Source organism: Cetorhinus maximus, chromosome 18 (assembly GCF_964194155.1).
Source record: "Cetorhinus maximus chromosome 18, sCetMax3.hap1.1, whole genome shotgun sequence".
NCBI lineage: Eukaryota > Metazoa > Chordata > Chondrichthyes > Lamniformes > Cetorhinidae > Cetorhinus > Cetorhinus maximus.
In genome coordinates, this window is record NC_135896.1 from 48,399,024 (window position 1) to 48,424,827 (window position 25,804).

Below are 25,804 nucleotides of genomic sequence, written 5' to 3' on the forward strand. Positions count from 1 at the left end.
TTCGCAGATTCATGGAATGGGCACACATCCTTCAAGAATTCAACTGAAATCACTGAACCCCTTTAAAGTTGCATATTACAGCAATCTGAGATGAATTTCAAAACCAGGTTTCTTGGCTGAAAGGTAAGAAATTTAACCCAATGTAAATAAATACACTGCTGCAATTTTATAGTCATTATCTTATTATTATATACAGGACCATGTGCTTTGTCAATAGGGACAGAGAATTCAAAAACAAGGAGTTTATGATAAATCTGCATAAAACATTGGTTTGGCCTCAACTGGAGTATTGTGTCCAGCTTTGGACACCACACTTCTGGAATGATGTGAAGGCATTAGAGGGGGTACAGAAAAGATTTGCAAGAATGGTTCCGTGGATGAGGAGCTTCAGTTACATGGATAAATTTGAGCTCTTTAAAGAGAAAGCTATGATGAGATTTGCCAGAGGTGTTCAAAATCATGAGGGGCTGGACAAAGTATAGAGGGAGAAACTGTGCTCTCTGGAAGGATTGATAACCAGGGGACATTGATTTAAGATGATTGGCAAAAGAAGCAATATTGACATGGGGAAAAACTTTTACATAGCAAATGGTTAGGATCTGGAATGCATTGCCTGAGATTGTGGTGGAGGCAGGTTCAATCAAGGGATTCAAAGAGAGTTGGATAATTATCTGAATAGAAAAGGGGTGCAGAAAAATGGTGGGGAGTGGGGCTAGGTGAATTGCTTGTGAGGAGAGCCAGCGCTGACCTGACAGGCTGAATGACCTCCTTCTCTGGTGCAACCATTTTATGCTTCTATTTATCTTGTCTCCTATCTTAATCATCAATAATCTGACTTTAGACTGACTATAAAATGTGCTCCTACAAACAATGTTGGTGCTCACTGTGGAGTTTAAGAGGAATATAGTCTATTATGCAGTAAAAATGGTCTAACGAGCTGGATTTCATTTTCTTCTTTAAAAGGAATTTTTGCTGAAAAGAAACATCTGATTTTCTTTTAAATAAAATTGACCAAAATTTCTTTAAACAGAATAAATAGCATATCAGCTTGGTCACTTCCTTACTTTCACACAAGTTAAATAATCACACTTGACAAAATAATTGAAATAAAAATAGGCAAATTTCGCTGACAGATGGAAATTCAGAACAGCAGCATATAGATTTTATTGCAAATACAAAAATCGCTTACTCCATACCATGAGAATTATCATCTTCAATGGCTCGATGATGTCTAGAACGGTTGACTACAGCCATTACATTGTCATCTTCTCCATCATCATCATCATCCACCAATGGCTGCCTTATTGGCGATGGAGGTGACAAATTCATGCCTTTTGTTAACAAGTCACTGTCCTCTTCATCAAACAAATCATCAAACGCGGTAGCAGTTGAATGGGAAGCCAATTCCTAAATAAAAACATTTTATAAAAATTCAACATCCAGATTGATCAGAACTAATTTGAAATCAAATGCATCTTTGTATAACCTTTTGTCAATAGACAACAGAATTTGTGCATGCACAAAGATGGTGGTGAGCTGCCTTCTTGGACCTCTGCAGTCCATGTGGTGTAGGTACACCCACTGTGTGTGAGGGAGGGAGCTCCAGGATTTTGACCCAGCAACAGTGAAGGAATATCTTTACATGTCAGGATGGTGAGTGGCTTGGAGGGGAACTTCCAGGTGGTGGTGTTCCCATCTGTCTGCTGCCCTTGTCCTCCAAGATGGTAGTGGTCGTGGGTTTGGAAGGTGCTGTCCAAGGAGCCTTGGTGAGTTTCTGCAGTGTATCTTGTAGACGATATACACTGCTGCCACTGTGCTTCAGTGGTGGAGGGGGTGAATGTTTGTGGATGGGGTGCCAATCAAGGAGGCTGCTTTATCCTGGATGGTGTCAAGCTTCTTGAGCGTTTTAGGAACTGCACTCATCCAGGCAAGTGGAGAGTATTCCATCACACCCCTGACTTGTGCCTTGTAGATGGTGGACAGGCTTTGGGTGGTCAGGAGGTGCGTTTCTCACTGCAAGATTCCGAGCTTCTGATCTTCTCTTGTAGCCACAGTATTTATATGGCTAGTTCAGCTCAGTTTCTGATCAATGGTAGCCCCTAGGATGTTGATAGTGGAGGACTCAGCGATGGTAATGCCATTGAACGTAATGGGGCGATGGATAGATTCTCTCTTACTGGAGATGGTCGTTGCCTGGCACTTGCGTGGTGCGCATGTTACTTGCCACTTGTCAGCCCAAGTCTGGATATTGTCCAGATCTTGCGGAGATACTGAAACAGTCCATGCCCAAATGCAGGAGTCGTGAATGAAGCTGAACATTGTACAATCAGGGAACATCACCGCTTCTGACCTCATGATGGAAGGTCAGTGATAAAGCAGCTGAGGATGGTTGGGCCTAGGACACTACCCTGAGGAACTCCTACAGTGATGTCCTGGAATTGAGATGATGGGCCTCCAACAACCACGACCACCTTCCTTTGTGCTAAGTACGACTCCAACCAGCTGAGAGTTTTCTTCCTTATTCCCATTGACCCCAGTTTTGCTAAGGCTTCCTTGATGTCACACTCGGTCAAATGCTGCCTTGATGTCAAGGGTAGTCACTCTTACCTCACCTCTGGAGTTCAGCACTTTTGCCCATGTAATGAGGTCAAGAGCAGAGTGGCGTTGATGGAACCTAAGCTGAGCATCAGTGAGTAAGTTATTGCTAAGCAAGTGCTGCTTGATAGCACTGTTGATGACCCCTTCCATCACTTTGCTGATAATGGAGAGTAGAGAGTAATTGGTCGAGTTGGATTTGTCCTGCTTTTTGTGTATAAGACACATCTGGGCAATTTTCCACATTGCCGGGTAGATGCCAGTGTTGTATCTGTAACTGGGACAGCTTGGCTCGGGGCACAGCAAGTTCTGGATCACAAGTCTTCAGTACTATTGCTAGAATATTGTCAGGGCCCATAGCCTTTGCAATATCCAGTACCTTCAGATATTTCTTCAAATCACAGACTGAATTGAATTGGCTGAAGACTGGCATCTGTAATGCTGGGGACCTCCGGAGGAGGCCAAGATGGATCACCCAATTGGCACTTCTGGCTGAAGATTGTTGCGAATGCTTCAGCCTTATCTTTTAAATTAGTGTGCTGGGGATATTTGTGGAGCCTCCTCCTCCAGTGAGTTGTTTAATCATTCACCACCATTCATGACTGGGTGTGGCAGGACTGCAGAGCTTGGATCTGATCCATGGATTGTGGAATCGCTTAGCTCTGTCTATTACTTGCTGCTTCTGCTGTTTGGCATTCCAGTACTCCTGTTTGGTAGCTTCACTAGGTTGACAGATCATTTTTAGGTATGCCTGGTGCTGCTCCTGGCATGCCCTCCTCATTGATTCAGGGTTGATCCCCTGGCTTGATAGCAGTGGTAGAGTGGGGGATATGCCAGGCCACGAGGTTACAGATTGTGGTTGAGCATAATTCTGCTGCTGCTGATGGTCCATAGCTTGAGTCGCTAGATCTATTCGAACTCTATTCGCAGTGTAAAGATGGAACTTGGTCTCAACAAGGACTGTGCGGTGGTCACTCCTACTGATACTGTCATGGGTAGATGCATCTGTGGCAGGCAGGTTGGTGAGGATGACGTCACGTACATTTTTCCCTCTTGTTGGTTCCCTCACCACCTGCCGCAGCTTTGTCCTTTAGGACTCGGTCAGCTCGGCCTGCAGTGGTGCTGGATATTAAAGTCCTTCATCCAGAAAATATTCCAGAGAAAACATTCTGCACCCATGCCATGCTCAGTGCTTCCTCCAAGTAGTGTTCAAAATAGAGTACTGATTCATCAGCTGAGGGGGGAGTGGTACGTGGTCATCAGCAGGAGGTTTCCTTGCCCATGTTTGACATGATGCCATGAGGCTTCATGGGGTCCAGAGTTGATGTTGAGGACTCCCAGGGCAACTCCCTCTTGACTGTATACCACTGTGCCGCCACCTCTGCTGGGTCTGTCCTGCTAGTGGGACAAGACATACCCAGGGATGGTGATGGTGGGACATGATCTATAAGGTATGATTCCGTGAACATGGCTATGTCAGGCTGTTGCTTGACTAGTCTGAGACAGCTCTCCCAATTTTGGCATTCTCCCCTAGATGTTGGTAAAGAGGAATTTGCAGGGTTGACAGGGCTGAGTTTGCCGTTGTCATTTCCAGGGCTTAGGTTGATGCCAGGTGGTCCGTTTTCATTCCTTTTAGGCTCTTTAGCCTTTGTAGTGGCTTGCTGCAAACTATAGAAATAGTGAACTATGATGGCTACAAAATTTCAAAAGGGGCTACAATACCTGTAATAACATTTATTTGGTGCTCACCTTGCTGCCAGCATTTGCCAAAACCCCTTCAAGGAGCCCCAGATTTCCTTCAACATCTGTATATGCTATAGTTCCTTTTGAAGGGTGCCATGCCATTGCACAGATTCGATAAGCCTTCTCATGCTGAAACCTAAAAAAAACACATACCCAAGTATTACATCACACATTTAACATTATGAACTGTTCTATAGGTTTAACTGTGCAAAAGGTAGCCATGTCTCTGAAATGGCTAGCGTCCTGTAGAGAACTTAGGGGCTAAAAACTTACACTTACTTCTTTGACATTATAATTTTACAATAATAACATCTTAAATACTTAAGTATATATAGAAGAATTATCAATCAGTTCTCAAGTGCTGGGCTATTAGACTAGAAAAGTTTTTCAGTGCCTTGCTGATGTTCAACTAACTCAGTTTTAGGAGCTGTGTCACAATTCTTTGCAACACCAAATAATAGCAGGATGCAAATTTACATTTTCAGTTTCATATATGACAAGTTCCTTTATCGTCAAATGGATTATTTGGGGAAAGGTGGCAAATAAGAAATGAAATGTTTTTCCAAAGGCAATTGGGGAAGCAGACCACTGCTCCCGCATATCCTCTGGTCATTAACTGAAGAAAATAGGAGGTCAGAGGCAAGACCACTTGCCCATTCTCTCATTGGTGAATAGTCCACACCATGGGCTAAGAGTTAGAGTCATAGATATATTCAAAGAGTGAGCTTAAATTCTTATAATTCAATCCCAGTTCTTATAGATATTTATTCTCTAGCCTTCAGTTGCAATTATTAAGTTTATTCAGCAAGTTCGACATCAAACAGCCAACTACACTTTTACAACGCTTCCAACCTACAGAGTGATGCAACTTACACCCTGTGGCAATTTGACTGATGACTACCCTTCCATTTTTGAAAAAAATGCCTTGTAAAAAGTCATAGGCGTAAACCCATACCTTGCCACTGTGGCTTAAATGACTCAACCACCAAGAAACTATGCAAGTGAATTGCCTTTGCTCCAATCATTCTTAAGCTGTCTCAACAATAGCATTTGTTATTATACTCTTAACTCTTATTGACACTTGAAAGTACTTAAAAATAGTCCCAAGAATACTCATGTCAGAATTATGCCAAGAAAGTTTTTACAATTATGAAATATCACACCTCCATTTTGAACAAAATGATTTCTCAAAATCCAAAGCAACACAGCAATGGTTCATTGTATTAATTGATGGAATGTAAGCTAAAGTAAATAAATTTTTTTTCAATTCAAAGACAAACAATAACATTTCTAAATTGATAATCCCTTTTCTTAGGATATGTTTGGACAAATTATTTCTTAAAAAGAAGTTTTAATGTTTCCTCCATGTTTTGATTTCTCATTGCAAATAAGGGAACCCCATAAAGGAAAGGAAGAGTTTTGACTGTAGTTTATCCCATACACAGTTGAGTGAGATGCTGATCATCAACACCCTCAAACTATAATGGAGTTTCACAAATTTACACGATGAATATTATACCTTTCAACACATTTTCTGGTCTGTACATTCCATACTACCACTGATCCATCAATGCTCCCAGCAGCCACATAACCACCACAAGGAGACCATGATGCAACATTTAATGGCTGAGGAAGAAAAAGGAGAATATTCGCTAAGTTTAGCATTTCAAACAAAACATGAATATCTATTTTGCCTTTAATATCCGTGCCCCTTTCAAAACAATCATGATTTCTGAAAACAATTAGCAAGAATACTTACAAGAATTTAACTATTTTCTCAAAGTAATTTTTCAAAACATCAGTTGTACTCTACACAGGACTAGTTTATGAGAGAGTTATTCTCAATGATTCCTGCTTCATGAAATGATATCCTTACTGCATATTTATGCAATTTATTTTCCTTTTATTCAATTTCACTAAAGTTGTTCTTAATTGTAACGTAAAACTTACCTTCTTTATACTATCATCTGAAAGATTATCAGTATTTTCCCATGTGTCCCTTTCAAAGAGTTTCACAGCCTTTTCTACTGGAACAGCCAGGAACTATGTGCATGCACCAAAACAAAAACAGAATTAGACTGAAGAAAACTGTGATGGACTGAGACCTCACACGGTACACTTTTGTAAAATATAGTATAAAATAACCTACATCTGTCTGTGACCCCAGAACAAAAGAAGCCACTTTGCAGTCTTGGGAAAACTCTCACCTCATTATCTTTGAGGAGTGACTAACGATTACCTGGGAACTGCACAGCCCAACTTCAAAGAGAGCTATACCTCGACTTGCCAGCAGGAGACCCAGAGGGTCTGCTAAGACAAAAGTCCCCTCAAGTGTTCCTTTCAACTCATAATGGCTGGGACATTTAGCAGTATTTGAGACCCAGCCAAATTCCAGATGGTGGATACACATCCTTTGTTGAAGACCTGGTGGGGAGGTGGGGGTCACGTGACCTAGGCCTCTGGCTTGTTGAACAAGTTAACATCGCCTGCTGAACTGAATAACTCAGTCTGCTCTTTAGCATCTGACTAGCAGCCAGAGGAGAGGAGCTCTGCTCAGGTTGAACACCTGGCCTCATCTACACTGCTTCTGTTAGAAGTTCTGTGCCATCGCCTACAAGGTGGATTCATCTCTTCATGTGAAGTCACCACCACTGGAAAAGTGAGTTCTACAACATTGGTTTTCAGCCTGCTGCCCTCTATGAATGAATAACTCATTGAACTTTGATTTTGGACTCTGGAACTCACGTGAACCAATACTTATTTTCTCTGTGACCTCTGTACTATAAAACCTTCTTTTCTCTATCCCTCTCTTCACTGTCTGAATGTGGAGGTGATGTTGCGAACCCTATTCCCCACGTTTTGAGCAAATAAACTTTGAGTTCATCCCATCTCAAGTTTGCTGTGGGGTTATTAATAGAAACTTGGATCGCACAAAAACCAAGGGGTTGGGGAAATACACCACCACTTATAAAGAAGGAAACAAATCAAAACATCTTTCGGTTTATTGACGGTGGTGAGAGGAGAAATTAGTGCTATTTAAATTAACCCCCCTCCTATCTGTAACAAATTATTCAAATTACATATGTACTCTTTAATCATTAAAATTTAATTACCAAAATCTGTTCAACATTTAATAATTTGATCTACATTTACATATCCTGCTGGAAACATATCACAATACTTGAGTCTTCGAACAAAGCAACTGAGATAAATGCACACAATTAAAGCTTGATGATCTACAGTACACACATTGCACCAAAAAGACCCTATTCCACTTACCCAAGTTGAAAGGATCTAGATTCAGGTTATCAACTGAGTTTACCTGTAGCTCATCAACACGTGGTACTGGTAAGTTTCATATTACTTATTCAAATAGCTAAATCCTTCTCATAGTGTATTTGCTCCTATCAGCAGAGTAGGAAGAATTCCAGCCCCCAAGGCAAGTCTACCCAGCCAGAGTCCATCAAATGATTCAGGATAGCTGCTTTTAATGAAAGAATCACTGCAGGCTTGTTCGGTTGTGCTATCAGGTCCATGAGCCTCCCATTGAGAAATCACTCAGTTCTATATTTCATGACCAGGTATGATAGCTTGGAGCTGATGTGACTCCACTCAGGTAGGCACCATACTCCATCTCTCTCATGTGCTGGACTAACCTTATAAATACAGTGGCTACAAGAGCAGGTCAGGTGCTGGGAATTCTGTAGTAAGTAACTCACTTCCTGACTCCCCAAAGCCTATTCATCTCGTTCAAGGCACAAATCAGAAGGGAGTGTAAAGGAATACTCTCCACTTAGCCTGAATGTGTGCAGCTCTAACAACACTCAAGAAGCTCAACACCATCTAAAACAAAGCAGCCTGTTTGACTGGTACCCCATTCACCACTGTAAGGATTCACTCCCACCTTCACTAGTGCACCATGACTGCAGTGTGCACCATCTACGAGGTGCACTGCAGGATCCTGCTAAAGCTTCTTCAGCAGCACTTTCCAAACCCGCGATGTCTATTACCTAGACGAACAAGGGAGGCAGGCGCATGAGAACACCAGCAGCTACAAGTTCCCCTCCAATTCACACACCATCTTGACTTGGAAACATATCACCAATCCATCATCACTGGGGTAAAATCCTAGAATTACCTAATAGCACTCTAAGAGCACCTACACCATAAACGGCCAGCGCTTCATGAAGGTGACTCATCATCCCCTTTTCAAGGGATATTAGGGATGGACAATAAATGCTGGCCTTGCCAGTGACACCCACACCCCATGAAAGAATAAATAAAATGTTGGTTATAAAACTACCAATTTGCAGATTTGAGCTCTCATTAGGTGGACAGCAAGCACTAAGAACTCCAATAGAAAAGCTCAAATAGCAAAATCCATCATACGTTAGCCAGTGTTACGTTATCATCTTTCTGATTACATAATGGAAGTTCCACGAACGGAGGTGTGAAGCTCCAACAGTTATTTGATAGACAATTGCCTACAACACAGTGCAATAATCTACACAAAACAATTGTATATCTTGTTACACTAAATATCCAACTTCATAGTAATATACCAGACTTGCCTATAAGTAATTATTAAATCTAGGTTCTCGATTAAAAGGCTTCGATAGAGTCTTTCGTGAGGTTGCTTCACTTCCAGGATGCCAACTTAATAAGTCTGTGTAGATTCCCCAGATCTAAACCAAGTCGATGCTTCTCAGAACTTATCTTCTAAGACCATTACTGTTCCTAACCTACTGCTTAGAGCATCGATTAGGAATTTGAAATACCCGCCACATTTGTCACTCCATTAACTGGCCAATCCAGTAAGGGTCTACTTTCCAGCAATTAAAGAGCAAATTTTTCACTTTACTTGAAGGAAATTATGAACACAATACAACAGCAACTTTTTTCATGATTGACACCTTGCAGATCTACACAAACTAAAATCATTTCTAGCCAAATGTTATTCGTCTCTTATCAACTGGCTCACTGCAACAGCAAAGGTGGCCTATGAGCTGATGACTGCAGGCACAACTATGTATCTTCAAAGTTTGCCAATCATTAGGAACAGAGGGCAACAAAACTTAATTTAATTAAAATAAACTCCTTTAATTAACTAGGCATTTTCTATCAGCAAATCAGATTGTATGCACAAATAATTTTATTAACTTTACATTCGATTTCCTTTTGTACCAGACTTTTGACCTCTGACCTGTTTAACCCAGGCAGTACTAGGATTAAATCCCTAACCAATAAATACAAATCTTTACTTCGTCCCTGCTGTAAAAACAATTTTACGGCTTTTCTGAAAATAATTTTTGTACGGTGATTTCACATTTACCTTTCCAATCCTCGGTTGCCACTCAAGTCTACAGATTGATGTCGCACGGCTCACATCATTGGATTTAGTTAGTAGTGGCCAACTTGCTACAAGAGTCTACAAAATAGAAAAATAGCTTTTCAACACCAATTATCACACTTATTTTGAAATATATTTTTTGTTTTAGAGCAGATTTAAGCAATTCCGTAATATTGAAGAATTCCTCATGAATGGGACCGGAATGCAGACTTGAAAGTCCACACTGCTTCTCGTTATGACACAGCAGATGGTAAATGCTGAGCTGTTCAATTCCCAAAGGGAAACTTGAAACAACTGTCACAACTAATTTTCAATTTGTATATTTTGAGATGCGGGCTTTGAACTCAGTAATAATAAGACCACCGAGCGTTATGAATAAAAGAAAAGATTGTAAGCGCATACATACATCTACAAATTACTGCTACAATAACTTATAAATCGTGTAGTTAATCTGATTCCCAGTTACACCTTCGTTAAGGCAACAGTAAAACACAGATTTTAAAAGACCCAGGCATAGTAAACAATACCCTGAACAGTCGAATTCAAAGTGAGTTCTCTTAACTTCAGTCCCTGGAAGCAGCAGTTTGGTACATAAAGGCTGAAGGCATTTCACACTTGTTGAATCTTAGACTGCCTACCCTTACACAATCTTCGCTCCTTTAGACATATTTTCCCCTTTGAATGCAAATACCCATTGTTTCACTATGTCTTTGGACTTGACCTTCCTGATAATAAAAATCTCTCATAGCACTAAGTTTTACCAGTAATCATAACTTCTGCTGGTTAGGTGTAATATTTCACTCCCTCTTTTGAATTCAAGCTAGTTTAGTTTATTCACAAATGCAAATGTCCCTTTACACCTTACATTCTAACACGCCACTCATATTTACCTATTTAGCATTTCAAACCTAACTTCTCTTCTGTTACATCAAAGCCTTCAGACCTTTAAACCTTTAATCCAATTAAAACATACAGACACACACACAAACATCAATTTAAGATTAAAACCTTGCGATTTTTGCACATACCACCTTTCAGTATAATTTTACAAAGGCTGTATTTGCAGCCAATGGCGTGCATGTGCAATTATATGCTGATGGCTGGCTCAGGTTAGCGGCCGCTTACAGGGGCAATGTGCAGCAGGGCTCATTCACAGTCATCACCATTCCTGGCAAGAGGAGGCGAGTATGTTGTGAATTTCTATCCTGGACTGACAATGATGGATTTTGGAAACACATTTTACAGGGGGTTAGAAGGGAAGGATTTGCAAACTGGAAAGCAAAATCTTTTCCTTGTGGGATACTTTACTGCAGTCATGTTTGTCAATATTACTAAACTCTGTCTCACTATCCCAGTAATGTAAGTGGATTGTAGGTTGCTGTGAGCATTAGGCTATATTGCCTCCCTCATTCTTCCCCCTTCTGTCACTGAGTTCCAGGCTGCAGGCTCCAGCAGTGACGTCATTTGATTTCTATGCACGAGCACACCAGAGCACGTGTGCAGACGGGTATCGGTGGCCATCTTGTATAGCCATATTGCGTTGGCAGGAGAAATAGTGTTCTACAAATGTTTATTTTGTAAAACAAATCTGATACTGATGTATACAACTATATGACCACAAGCATAAAACTGTCCAACCTACCTGATCAGCAATTTTCCAGACACATATTGACCCATCACAACTAGAGGAAGCCTGTAAAATGCAATATGATTGTTATGCACTGAACAATTTAAATACTGAACTATAAAAAAAAACTTGCATACATTAAAACAAAAACCCAGTTGCACATTGTAGTCATTTAAAATATCAAAAGCACTGTCCTGAACTTTTAACAGGAAAGGTCCCAGCAGAATGGAAACCACAATTGTAATGCCCCTACTCAGGAAAGGAGGGAGATAGAAAGCTGGAAACTACAGGCCAGTTCTGCCATTAGGAAAATGCCAACTCCGTATTCAAAGAAATAGAAGCAGGGCATCTAGAAAATCCAAATACAATCAAGCAGCATCCACATGGTTTGAAGAAGGGGAAATAGTGTTTGACAAAATTAGTAGAGTCCTTTGAGGATGTAACAACAAAGGCAGCCATCCATCTCGTATGACGATGGTTTGTACTGTGGTGGTCAACTCTGTTAAGTATCGCCTTGCGTGGCTCAGGAGCCCCACTCTGGCATGGCAGTCTCTGCCACTTTTGCTGCAGAGGAAGACAGTGGGCTGATTCACTGGCCTCTGTTTTTCCTGGGCCCTCTTCTTGGCCAGCTGAGCTTTTTGTTTCTGCTTGTCTCTTCCAATGCCCTCACAAACAGTCACCCTCAAGAGGTCAGCAACTGTTCTCTCAGTTGTCAGTGTCAACATCTGTCATCTTCATATCTTTCTTGTAGGTCCTTGTAGCGGAGATATAGACACCCAGGAGGTCATGACAGTGGCCAGTTCACGTACAGATGGTTTAGGTATACAGCTGTCATCCATCTGCTGTACGAGACCGAGCCAGCACAGCCATCATAGGCTTTGCAATGATTGTACGCTGATGGAATTAACACGCTCCAGGACCTCAGAGTTGGTGAACTTATCCTGCCAAGAGATGCTCAGGATACATCTGAGACAGTGAAGATGGAAACTGTTCAGCCATTTCTCATGCCTAGCATATGCTGTCCAAGTCTCACCACTGCAAAGCAGTGCGCTGAGGATGCAGGCGTGGTAGAATCGCAGTTTGTTCCCAGCCAGGTTGCTGTTGTTCCACTCACTTACTCAGTTCGGACGTAACAACTGCAGCTTTTGAGGTGTGTGTTGATTTCACCATCAAGTGACAGATTGTTGGTGATTGTGGAACCTAGATATGTGAAGTGTGAGGAACCCGTTTTTGGAAAATTTGAAAGACAAATAAGTTTTGGACATTCTTCCTCTCAAGTGATTTTTAGAAGTTTGCAATATTAGTTCAGGCTGTGAATATGCCATTCTTCAAGAAGCCATTGGTCAAGATAGAGGTCCAGGGAGAACACCTGAAGGGGGAAGAGATACTTTTTATATCTAAGTTAACAAAGAACTGCTGTTGCCAGGCTAAAGACTCTTGCTGAGTGGTTAAAAACACCTGGCCTAAGAGAAATATTCTTTGAACAAGGCAAAATACTGCCGAAGCTGGAAATCTGAAACAAAAACAAAAAGTACTGGAAAAACTCAGCAGGTCTGACAGCATCTGTGAAGATAAAGACAGAGTTAACCTTGAATCCGTTTGACTCTTCTTCAGAACTAAAGAGATGTAAAAATATGGTGAAATATATACTGTTTAAGTGGGGGGTGAGGCAGGTGAAGCTTGGTAGAAGGCCAGTGATAGGTGGAGGCAAAGGGGAGGTTGCAAAAGATGTCATAAACAAAAGGTCAAAGGGGTGCTGATGGTGGTGATACTGGCTAAAGGAAACAGTCATCGATGTACCGGAGAAAGAGTTGTGGGAGGGGGCCCCGAGTAGGACTGGAACAAGGAATGTTCCACATACACCATAAAGAGTGCTGCTTTCTACTCTTAATGGTGACATTAAGAGTAGAAAGCAGGATGAGCAGGTGACAAATGGCCCTAGAGGGGGTGGGGTAGGGAGAGGGGACAGTGTGGGAAAAAAAAATCGAAATAGGCTAAAAGGTGGGGATAAAACAATGAATAAAAATTGAAATAAATTTTTAAAATAATAATAAAAATAGGTGGGGAAAAATATATATATAAAAATTTTAAAATATTTGAAAAAAGGGGGTCAAAAAGGGGTGAGGATGGAGGAGAGAGTTCATGGTCTGAAGTTGTTGAACTCAATGTTGAGTCTGAAGGCTGTAAAGTGCCTAATCGGAAGATGAGGTGCTGTTCCTCCAGTTTGCATTGAGCTTCACTAGAACATTGAGCAGGCCAAGGACAGACATGTGGGCATGAGAGCAGGATGGGGTGTTGAAATGGCAAGTGACAAGAAGGTCTGGGTCATACTTGCGGACAAACCGAAGGTGTTCCGCAAAGCAGTCACCCAGTCTGCGTTTGGTTTCTCCAATGTAGAGGAGACCGCGTTGGGGGCAGCGAATGCAGTAGACTAAATTGAGGGAAGTGCAAGTGAAGTGCTGCTTCACTTGAAAGGAGTGTTTGAGCCCTTGGATGGTGAAGAGGGGGAAGTAAAGGGGCAGGTGTTGCACCTTCCGCTATTGCATGGGAAGGTGCCATGGGAATGGGTTGAGGTGTTGGGGGTGATGGGGGAGTGGACCAGGGTGTCCCGGAGGGAACGGTCCCTATGGAATGTCAACGGGGGGAGGGTGAAGGGAAGATATGTTTGGTGGTGGCATCATGCTGGAGTTGATGGAAATGGCAGAGGATGATCGTTTGAATGCGGAGGCTGATGGGGTGAAAAGTGAGGTCAAGGGGGACTTTATCATGATCCTGGGAGGGAAAGGAAGACGTGAGGGTGGAGGTGCAGGAGACGGGTCGGACACAGTTGAGGGCCCTGTTAACCACCGTGGATGGAAAACCTCTGTTAAGGAAGAAGGAAGACATGTCAGAAGCGCCGTTTTGGAAAGTGGCATCATCGGAACAGATGCGGCAGAGGCGAAGGAACTGAGAAAATGGGATGGAGTTCTTAAAGGAAGCAGGGTGTAAGGAGTTGTAATTGAGGTAGCTGTGGGAGTCAGTGGGCTTGTAATGAATATTGGTGGACAGTCTATCACCAGAAATTGAGACAGAGAGGTCAAGGAAGGGAAGGGAAGTGTCAGTGTCATGGGCTATGTGAAAGTGATGGAGGGGTGGAAATTGGAAGCAAAGTTAATACATTTTTCCAGGACCAGATGAGAGCATGAAGTGGTGCCGAAACAGTCATCGATGTACCGGAGAAAGAGTTGTGGGAGGGGGCCCAAGTAGGACTGGAACAAGGAATGTTCCACATACACCATAAAGAGACAGGCATAACTGGGGTCCTTGCGGGTACCCATAGCCACACCTTTTATTTGGAGGAAGTGAGACGAGTTTAAGAAAAAATTGTTCAGTGAGAGAACAAGTTCAGCCAGACGGAGGAGAGTGGTGGTGGTTGGGGATTGTTCGGGCCTCTGATCAAGGAAGAAGCGGAGAGTCCTGTGGGGGATGGAGGTGTAGAGGGATTAGATGTTCATGGTGAAGAGGAGGCGGTTAGGGTCAGGGAACTGGAAATTGTTGATATGATGTAGGGCATCAGAGGAATCGTGGGTGTAGGTGGGAAGAGACTGGACAAGGGAAGAGAGAACAAAGTCAAGATAGGAAGAAGTGAGTTCCGTGGGGCAGGAACAGGCTGACACAATCGGTCTACCGGGACAATCCTGTTTGTGGATTTTGGGGAGGAGGTAGAAGCGGTCTGCCCAGGGTTGGGAGAGTATGAGGTTGGAAGCTGTGGAGGGAAGATCTCCAGAGGAGATGAGGTCAGTGATAGTCCTGGAAATAATGGCTTGATGTTCAGTGGCGGGGTCATGGTCCAGGGGGAGGTAGGAGGAAGTGTCTGCAAGTTGGCGCTCAGCCTCTGCGAGATAGAGGTCAGTACGCCAGACAACAACACCACCTTTGTCGGCAGGTTTGAAAACAAAGTCAGGGTTGGACCTGTGAGAACGAAGTTCAGAAGGAGACAGGTTAGAATGGGTGAGAGGAGCAGAGAAATTGAGAAGGTATTCTTTGAACAACCTTGTCTTTAAAACTCTCAGGCAGAGTGTGTGTGTGCGCGTGTGTGTGCCTTAGAAACAAGCTGCAAGAAAAACACTCTCTGTCCCTCTCTCTCTGCCCCACCTTTGTGTTAAACTTTCCCCAGAAGCATCTCATCAGGGTAACTCATCTTTTTTTTGGGAGTTCACAAAGTTGTGATAAGCAAGAGTTATCAAGGACAGTTTCACCAAACAAAAATCTGCCTGAAGGAACATACAGACCTATTGTGACCAGAATTCTGTTAGATCATCAGTGTTGAGATCTCTTCGAATTTTATCATTTAAAAGTAACGTTCCCACACTCCAGCTTCTGCAGGGTACGGTGTTTGTTTTGTGTTTGAGAGAGTGTAGGGGGTTTGAATATCTTTCTTTTTTTAAAGGAAGAAATCATTATACTTCTAAACTACAACTTGTATGTTAACCAGTTTATTAACTTGTTTTTTTAAAAAGTACTTTGTTTGATAATAAATCATTCTTTTTTGCGTTTACTGAAAGAAGCCTGGTTAGAGTCTTTTTATGCTGGGAATAACAATATCAAAGGGTAGCAATTGGCTAGTTTTGTGGGTGAATTAAACATTAAAACTATTGTTATGACTCTCAGAGAAGTGAGGCTAGAATTAACTGCGCACTCCTTCCATCACTGTCCATAACAGAAGCTATCAACAACCTCCAGCGTCACACAGTCAACGCTAAATGTATGGCAGTATGGCGACACCCTGGGTCATGAACTTTGTTTCTTGAATGTGATGGTCAAACCAAACACTCTACAAACAGGCATAAGAGAGTCTGTCCATTTGCCACTGAAAGTGTTCTTCAGTGTGGAATGTTAGCGCAGATTAGACAGCGTGGAGCAACTCTTTGATGAGGACTTGGCATACCTTTGTCTTAGGTCTCAGGTGAGCAAGGCTGAACAGCTTTCTGTCAGTTCTCGTATGTAAGCAGATGCCCTCTGTAGATGACCTGAAGCTATGTGGCAGAAGCAAAGAGAAGAATATGCCAAAGGGTGTTGGTGCCAGAACACAACCCTGTTTGGCCCCACTGCGATCTCAAAGGGTTCCAATGTTGCCTTCATAGCTGACCTTACCCATCACATTGCCGTGGAAAGAGGTCACATTGAACAACTTCTGCTGGCAGACAATTTTCTCCAGCAGCTTAAATAGACCGCTTCTGCTCATACGGTCAAATGTCTTGGTGAGATCGATGAAGGCAAGATATAGTGGTCTCCTTTGTTCACGGCATTTCTCTTGCAGTTGCTGGACTGATAATATCATATCAACTGTAGGTCTTCCAGTTCTGAAACTGGCAGGATGTAATAAGTAGGGTGGATAAAAGGGAACCAGTGAATGGAATGTATTTCGATTTCCAAAAAGCATTCGATAAGATGCTACGTAAAAGGTTACTACACAAGATAAGAGCTCACTGTGTTGGAGGAAATATATTAATATGGATAAAGGTTAACTAATAGAAAACAGGGTCGGGGTAAATGTGTCATTTTCAGGCTGGCAAGCGGTAACTAGTGAGGTGATACAGGAATTAGTAGTGGGGCCACAACTACCTAGGATTTATACTAGTGAGTTGGATGAAGGGATAGAATGTATGAGGCTAAATTTGCTGATGACACAAAGATAGATAGGAAAGTAAATTGTGAGGAGGATACAAAGCGTCCGCAAAGGGATGCAGGTAGGTTAAATGAGTGGGCAAAAATTTGGCAGATGGGGAATAATGTGGGAAAACCTATTGTTCTTCACGATGGTGGGAAGGATAGAAAAGCAGAATATTATTTGAATGGAGAAAGACTACTGTTGTGGTATAGGGGGATCTGGGTGCACTTGTGCATGAATCTCAAAACATGAGCAAGCAGGTACAGTGAGTAATTAGGAAGGCAAATGGATGTTGGCCTTTATTGCATGAGGGTACAATATAAAAGTAGGGAAAACTTCCTACAACTATGCAGACAATTGGTAAGGCCACACCTCGATTATTGATATTCAGTTTTGATTTCCTTATTTAAAGAGGGATATACTTGAATTGGAGGCAGTTCAGAGGAGATTCGCTAGGTTGGTTCCTGGGGTGAAGGGTTGTTTTATGAGGAAAGGTTGCGCTGATACTCACTGGAGTTCAAAATTATAACAGTGACCTTATTGAAACATACAAGACCCTGAGGAAGACTAACAGCTAAGATGCTAAGAGGATGTTTCCCCTTGTGGGGGAATCTAGAACTAGGGAGCTGAGTTTCAGAATAAGAGGTTTCTCATTTAAGACAGAGAAAAAATATTCCTCCTTATTTCTGAGGGTCATTAATCTTTGGACTTATCTACCCCAGAGATCAGTGGAGGCTGGGTCATTGAATGTATTCAAGGCTGAGTTAGACAGATTTTTGATCTAGATGGGAGTCAAGGGTTATGGTGTGGCAGGCAGGAAAGTGAAATTGAGGTCAAGATCAGATCAGCCATGATCTTACTGAATGGTAGAGCAGGTTCAAGGGCCAAGTCGCCTACTCCTGCTCCTATTTATGTTCTTAAAATGAAACCAAACTCTAAATCTATTTTAGCAGCATTAAATTAGCCATACTTTAAAAATGTACACCGCTAAAACACTTTATAGTCTACTAACAGCAGATCCATACACAGATTTTGCAGGGATTAAATTACATTAATAGTTTATTACCAGAAATAAATCCTTTGGATCAAAAGCCACACTGAGGATAGGGCCTTCATGACCTCGTATTGTCTTTTGTTGACTATTGTCCTTTGTCTCAATGATCTTCACCATAAAGTCACTGCAAGGGACACCCACACAATTATTCTACTTTACACAAAACCTGAAGCAGCATTCAGATCCTAGATTAAGAAAAAAAGTGAATCCTCTTCATTAACATAAATAAAGCACATATGCATATTTTAACTTTAATACACTGGGTTCAAAATCAACAATAGTCCTTAATCTTCCATCTGTATTCTTTCTCCTTTGCCCCTCCAAAAGTTGTAGTTAGCTTAAAATTTATAAATAATTCTTTAGCAACAATAATAACAATTACCTAAAGTTTGCTATATGTAGTAATTTAGAATACTGTAGTATTTTCCAGTCTTACACTACCTGGAACCAGCAGCGACACTGGTCGCAGCATTATTGAAGACAACGTGGTTCGCTTCAGCAGTGAATCGAGTTAAAATTCCATCTGGTGAACCCTCAGGGAAGGAGTGGACTTGAACAATGTTGTTAGAAACAGCGGTAACAAGCATTCCATTCTAAAGTCAGAAATAAAAGTATTCTTCAATTATTGCTCACCTTAAATCATAAATGATGGCTTATTCTTTAAATACTTATTCTTTCTTCTTAAGTTGCAGTTGGAATGTTAAAGTCCACATGGTTAAAGCATTCATGATAAAAGTCGGAGATTGATTTTTTTTCCCTAAGCCAATTAGTTATGTAAAAGCACTTGATACTTATAAGATTTCTACTTCTGAGATTACTACTTTTGCTGTTCGTTGTATCAGTGGAGTGTAACTAACGCACTAATTTAGCCACTGCAACACAATTGGCACAAATGCTTCCCAGTTTTTTTTTTATAAAGTGGAATGATGTACAAATCATAAATATTTAACAAAAAATAACAGTAATTGGGCTAAAAATCTACATTAAATTGGACAAGGTGCATAAATCTAAGGTTCCAGAATAAATACAAATCTAAAAATGTAAAATGAAAAATGTTCAAAGTACTTAGACATACAAGGAGAAAAATTCCAACTACTTTCATGACTGTTTTAGTCTAATAATTTGGACTTGAAACCTTTAAGTGTTATTCTGCTACAAATCTTTCTGCAATGCTTGCAGGCATTCCAGTGTTATTCAGTTATAAGTTAGGTAGTTATTTTTGATTAAATAAAATTTCATATTATTTAATTTCAAAATCTTGACATGACAAATAACAGCATATGTCATTCAGCAGTTAAATTCAAATCTTTGCTGTATTTACATAACTTTTTAAATTTAATAATGCCGAAAACTGTCACTGCCAAATGTAGGTGGCTGCCTATCATAGTGAATGGCAAACATTTGTCATGAATTGCAAAACTACATATCTGATCAAGTCAACGCAAGACATATACAATTTATAACTGCGAATCATTTGAAAATACATCTGTAAAAGGGCAAAGCCATCACATACCCGGAGAGCCAGCGAATAAACTTTTTCACCCACATTGATCGATTTGGGATCATCATCATCTAAACTTTCCCATATTCTAATATCGCCATCACTGCCACTGGTTATGATAAATCTGGAATTTCAATAAGATTAACGCAATGAGGAACCCCAAGGTCCTTGAAAAAATTTGTCAGTCTTTATAATGGAAGCACTCTTGCCTTTAAGTCAGAAGGTCATGGGTTCAAGCCCCATACCAGGGTGAGCTAATAATTTAGGATAACACTTCAGTACTGAGGGAGCGCTACAGTGTCAAAAGTGCTGTCTTAAAGATGACACCTTAAACCGAGGACTCTTGGCTGACTGCAAGAGATTTTATGGCACTATTGAAAGAGCATCTGCAGAGCTCTCTCAGTGTCCATGCCAACATTTATCCCTCGGGTTGACATCACCAGAGAGACAAAAATGACAGGCATTCATCTCATTGCTGTATGTAGACATATAGCATATGTAATCCCAAGGACTAGATCTAGGGCAAATTCATTTAATGTAGCACATTTTGTTACAATCCCTGTGGTGCAACCATAAACCAAAATAACCAATATTTACTGAATGACCCCCAAATGAAGGAATTACAACAGGATTTCATTTCTTGTAACTTATACTTTTAACACAAATCAGAATCAATGTCAATTAAATGTGAATTTACAGACAAACGATACTTTAAATAAATAGGTAAGTTTCACTTTAAATAGTCAATACAACAAAGATATGTCTTACACAACCAACAGCACCTGCATCACTCCCCAAAAACATGAGGCATCACGTGCAATTCCAAAGTTCTCCAACTCTGCCTCTGGTATGTCAGATCTCTCACTTTCCCAATAAATTATTCGGCCCTCCAGTTGTGCTCATCACCAGCCATATTCCATCCAACCATCCCAGGGAAGGTCATCCCCCAAATGGCACACTCCTGCAGAACCTCCTTTGTTAGGTTCGCAGCAGTCTTGATGGCACAGATTCCCCAGGGACTCATTTATCCAATTCCTTTAATAAGCCCCATTGAACTGTCTGGTCGGCTCTCACAAAACCAAAGCAGTAGCAGTAAAGTTGTTCAACTGACATCTTGTAGACATGTCTTCTCTGTTCTCTGCTCTGCTGCAGCTCTTTGTGTCTGGCCACGGCTTTCATATGTTAACTGCTTTCCTACTGGTGCTGCTTCTAGGTCAAGGATTACAGGGTCATGTTGACCAATATTTCTTATTATTCAAGAAAATTACAATTGCTGCAAACCCTTAAAAGTCCTTTTCAAGCATTCTTAAAACCAATTACAGATTCTGCAGACATTTTAAAGAAATTACAAATTTTCCTTACTGGACTGCTTCTGGGTCAAAGGTCATCACACCTTATAATCAGAAGAGCAGACTTTCAACCAGTCTATCTGGGCTGATTTCAAATTTCAGAGCTAGTGCTGAAGGAAATATTTGAACTTAATGTGGCACTTACGTGTTTACTTTCAACTGACACCTATTTTGCCTAGGTTGCTGCAGTTGAACAAGCTCTTATGACAAAACAAATCCAAACCATTAAGTCAATGGCACTTGTTATCATATCAACTATAAGGCAATCAGATTTTTCTTTTCTGTCATCCCATATATCTATTTTTGCACTAGCCTCCAGCTATTGTGCCACTTTTGATTACTCAACAGTTCTTATGCACTTAAAAATTGTAAAGACTTCCAGATTTCCCTCCCTTGAATGAAGCAATCCATTACTGTAAAGATCTGTACCTACCAGCTTAAACAAGAAATGGAACCACACCTACCTTGTGAATTTCAAAAGTCAAATATTGGGATTTAAATTGGGTCAAGAAGTGTGCTATTTTCACTAACAAGACTTAGTACATCGAACAGATGAATGAATGGCACGAGTAGAGATAAGTGCGTTTGATCTGTTAGCCATTACTGAGACGTGGTTCCAGGGTGACGAAGGTGGGAACTAAATATTCCAAGGCTCTTGACTTTTAGAAAAGACAGGCAAATGGAGAAGGAGGTTGGGTGGCCCTAATAATAAAGGATGAGTTAAAGACAATAGTGAAAAAAAATCTTAGCCCAGAAAACCAGGATATATAATCAGTTAGGGTGGAACATAATGGTATTAATCCAAAACCAAGTCTTGTTTAAACAAAGCCAATTAGAGATACAAGGGGCAACTTGGCTGAGGTCAATTGAGAAATGAGATTAAAAGATATGATGGTAGATAAGTAATAATAAACATTTAAAGAAATAATTCATAATTCTCAACAGATATACATTTCTTTGAAGAATAAAATCTCTACTGAGAAAGCGGTACAGCCAGGGCTAACTAGAGAAATTAAAAATACTACGAGATTAAAAGACAAGGCTTACAATGTTTCGGAAAGGAGCAGTGAGCTAAGGGATTGGGAGGGTCTTAAAGATCAGCAAAGTCAACATGGTTTTAGGAAACACAAATCATATTTAGCAAACCTTTTCAGCTTTTTGACAATGTAAATAGCAGGATAAATAAATTAGATTTAGTATTTTTGGATTTTCAGAAGGCATTTGATAAAATACCACAAAAGGTTGTTAAACGACATTAGGGCTCATGGGATTGGGGATAAAATGTTAGTATAGATTGAGCATTAGTTAACGGACAGAAAATGAAACATTTCCTCAACAGCAGGGTGTAACTGGTGGAATATCACAAAAATCGGTGCTTGGACTTCAGCCATTTACAATCTATACCAATGACTTAGATGAGGGGTTTGAATGTAACGTATTCAAGTTTGTTGATGATATAAACTAGGTGGGAAAGTATGCTAGAAGCAAATACTGCGGATGCTGGAAATCTGAAATAAAAACAGAAAATGATGGAAAAACTCAGCAGGTCTGACAGCATCTGTGGAAAGAGAAACATTGTGAGCATTTTGAGTCCGTACGACTCTTCTTCAGAGCTAAAGAGAAGTAGGTTTAAGAGGTAAAGCAGGAGAGGGCAACGATAGGTGGGGGCTAAAGAGAGATTGACAAAGGTGTCATGGACACAAAACAAAGGGAGTGTTAATTGTAGCGGTAAGGGCTGAAGAAAGTGCTGAAAGTGGCATAAAGATAAGAAAGCAGAAATGTGTGAATAGCAGAACAAGGGTTGGCACTCTGTGAAAGAACAACATAGAACAAGTGACAGATGGCTCTTTTTGAGGTGGGGTGCCTAATTGGAAGATGAGGTGCTGTTTCTCCAGATTGTGTTAGGCTTCACTGGAACATTGCAGCAGGCCGAGGACGGACATATGAGCACGAGAGCAGGATGGGGTGTTGAAATGGCAAGTGACATGGAGGTCTGGGTCATGCTTCCGGACAGACTGAAGGTGTTCCGCAAAGCGGCCACCCAGTCTGCATTTGGTCTCCTCAGTGTAGAGGAGGTTGCATTCAGAGCAGCGAATGCAGTAGACCAAATTGAAGGAGTTGCAAATGAAGCGCTGCTTCACCTGAAAGGGATGTTTGGGCCCTTGGACGGTGAGGAGGGAGGAGGTAAAGGGGCAGGTGTTGCACCTTCTGCAATTGCATGGGAAGGTGCAGTGGGAAGGGAATAAGGTATTGGGGGTGATGGAGGAGTGGACAAGGGTGCTCCAGAGGGAACAGTCCCTACGGAATGCTGACGGCAGAGTTGCATTTGGTGGTGGCATCATTTTGAAGTTGGTGGAGGATTATCCTTTGAATGCAGAGGCTGGTGGGGTGTAGAGTGAGGTCAAGGGGGACCCTATCACAGTCATGGGAGGGAGGGGAAGGTGTGAGGGCAGAGGCTCGGGAGATGGGTCGGACACGGTTGAGGGCCTTGTCAACCACAGTGGGGGGGACGACCTCAATTAAGGAAGAAGGAAGACATGTCAGAAGCACCATTTTGGAAGGTGGCATCATCAGAATAAATGCGACAGAGGCGAAGGAACTGAGAGAATAGGATGCAGTCCTTACAGGAAGCAGGATGAGAGGAGCTGTAGTCGAGGTAGCTGTGGATGTTGGTGGGCTTGTAATGAATATTGGTGGACAGTTTATCACCAGAAATGGAGACAGAGAAGTCAAGGAAGGGAAGTGTCAGAGACGGACCATGTGAAGGTGAGAGAGGTGTGGAAATTGGAAGCAAAATTGATAAATTTTTCCAGGTCCAGATGGGAGCATGAAGCGGCACAGTCATCGGTGTACCGAAAAAGAGTTGTGGGAGGGACCCTAAGTCAGACTGGAATAAAGAATGTTCCACATACTCCATAAAGAGACAAGCATAACTGGGGCCAATGCAGGTACCCATAGCCACATGTTTTACTTGCAGGATGTGAGGCAAAGGAGAAATTGTTCAGAGAGAGAACAAGTTCAGGCAGGTGGAGACGAGTGGTGGTGGATGGGGATTGTTCAGGCCTCTGTTCAAGGAAGAAGCGGAGAGCCCTCAGACCATCCTGATGGGGAATGGAGGTGTAGAGGGATTGGACGTGCAAGGTAAAGAGGCGGCGGTTAGGGCCAGGGAACTGAAAATTGTTGATATGATGTAGGGCATCAGAGGAATCGCGGATGTAATTGGGAAGAGACTAGATAAGCAGAGAGAATGGAGTCATGATAGGAATAAAATGAATTCCGTGGGGCAGGAACAGGCTGACACGATCAATCTACCAGGACAGTCCTATTTGTGGATTTTGGGAAGCAGGTAGAAGCGGGCTTGTCTGGGGCTAGGAGACTATGGGGTTGGAAGCTGTGGAAAGAAGATCTCCAGAGGAGATGAGGTCAGTGACAGTCCTGGAAACAATGGCTTGATTTTCGGTGGTGGTGTCATGGTCCGGGGGAGGTAGGAAGAAGTGTCTGAGAATTGACGCTCAGCCTCTGCAAGGTAGAGGTCAGTACGCCAGACAACAAAAATAAGCTGCGAGGAGGACACAAAGGCAAGAGATGGATATAAACTGGTTAAGTGATTGAGCAAGAACATGTAGAGGATCATGTAAGGGTGAAATTGTCCATTTTGATAAGAAGAATGGAAAAGCGAAATAGTTTTTCTTTTAAAAAGTGAGACTAATAAATTGAGCATGCAGAGGGATTTGGGAATATTTATACATGAATCATATGCAGGTTTAGCAAGCATTTAGAAAGACAAATGGTATGTTAGCTTTTATTGCAAGGGAATCACAGTATAAGAGTAAGGAGGTCTTGTTGCAATGAGACAAAGCTTTGGCGAGTCCACATCTGGAGTATTGTGTACACTTTTGGTCTCCTTACCTTAATGAAAGATATACATGCCTTGGAAAGGGGAAACAACACAAGTTCACTAGACTGATTCCTGAAATGTGAGAGCTGTCCTATGAGAGGTTAAGTAGATTTGAACTATATTCGCTGGAGTTTACAAGAATGAAAGGCAATCTCATTGAAGCATATAAAATGCTCTCAGAACTTGAAAGGGTAGTTGTTGAGAGTTTGTTCCCCTGGTTGGAGAGTCATACTCTCAGGATAAGGGTCAGTCTTTTAGAACTGAGATGAGGGGAAATTTCTTCACTCAAAAGGGTGTGAACCTTTGGAATTCTCTACCCGAGAGATCTGTGGATGCTCGGTCAGTGTACAATCAAGTCAGAAATCAACATATTTTTGGGCACCAAGAGAACGGAATAAGGCAAGAAAGTGGAATTGATACAGAAGTTTAGCCAGAATCTTAATGAATGGTGCAGCAGGCTCCAGGGGCATAATGGCTTACTCATGCTCCTATGTCTCATGTTATTGTTTTCTATTGAGATCCTTGGGAGAAGATAGGAAGTGAAGAATTTTCAAATTACTCTCTCAACCAGCAGGATTGAGAAAAGGCCTCAAATGAGGTCATGTGCTCACCGAGTCAGCAATGATATAAAAGGTACATGAAGAGGAGACAGTCGGTGCTTATAGATATGAACTTTTTGAAAAAGAACAAAAAAGTTGAGCTCAGCCAGGCCAGGCTACAACAAGGTACCTTACCTTCCACTTTCATCAAAACAGACACCTGTGTATCCATCCGGATGAGCATAGCGCATTGGCTTTCTCTCAGCTGGCATCTTAGTTTGCTTTGTCCTAATAAAAGAAAAATAATATTCAAAGAACGTAAAAGTACAGAAAGGTTTGTAGGTTATGCCACCTTCCATACCAGCACTTGTCATGAAGCTATTAATGTATATATTATTGGAAAATATTTTTCTTTTAAAATAGAGGTTTAGTCTGTGGGTATGTGTCTTAATTGGATTAAAGCCAGCTAGTCTGGGTGCTTTGATGTGTACAAGTTTT

At 41.5% G+C, this 25,804-nt stretch overlaps 1 protein-coding gene across 3 annotated transcripts in view; it reads right to left on the reverse strand.

Annotated features, from left to right (window-relative positions):
• The window catches only part of wdhd1 (WD repeat and HMG-box DNA binding protein 1), a 76,346-nt gene that overhangs the window by 46,215 nt on the left and 4,327 nt on the right, over nt 1-25,804 (reverse strand). For 2 of the 3 annotated variants that reach the window (XM_078562645.1, XM_078562643.1), the window contains 10 exons: nt 25,502-25,594; nt 19,533-19,644; nt 18,461-18,612; nt 18,032-18,143; nt 11,331-11,381; nt 9,671-9,766; nt 6,289-6,381; nt 5,858-5,964; nt 4,345-4,474; nt 1,197-1,407 (listed from right to left, as the gene is read on the reverse strand). In XM_078562645.1, the coding sequence (XP_078418771.1) occupies nt 1,197-1,407; nt 4,345-4,474; nt 5,858-5,964; nt 6,289-6,381; nt 9,671-9,766; nt 11,331-11,381; nt 18,032-18,143; nt 18,461-18,612; nt 19,533-19,644; nt 25,502-25,578 (1,141 nt within the window). In that variant the 5' untranslated portion in view covers nt 25,579-25,594. Of the gene's footprint in view, nt 1-1,196; nt 1,408-4,344; nt 4,475-5,857; nt 5,965-6,288; nt 6,382-9,670; nt 9,767-11,330; nt 11,382-18,031; nt 18,205-18,460; nt 18,613-19,532; nt 19,645-25,501; nt 25,595-25,804 lie in introns of those variants that run through there. The other variant, XM_078562646.1, reaches the window with a different exon arrangement.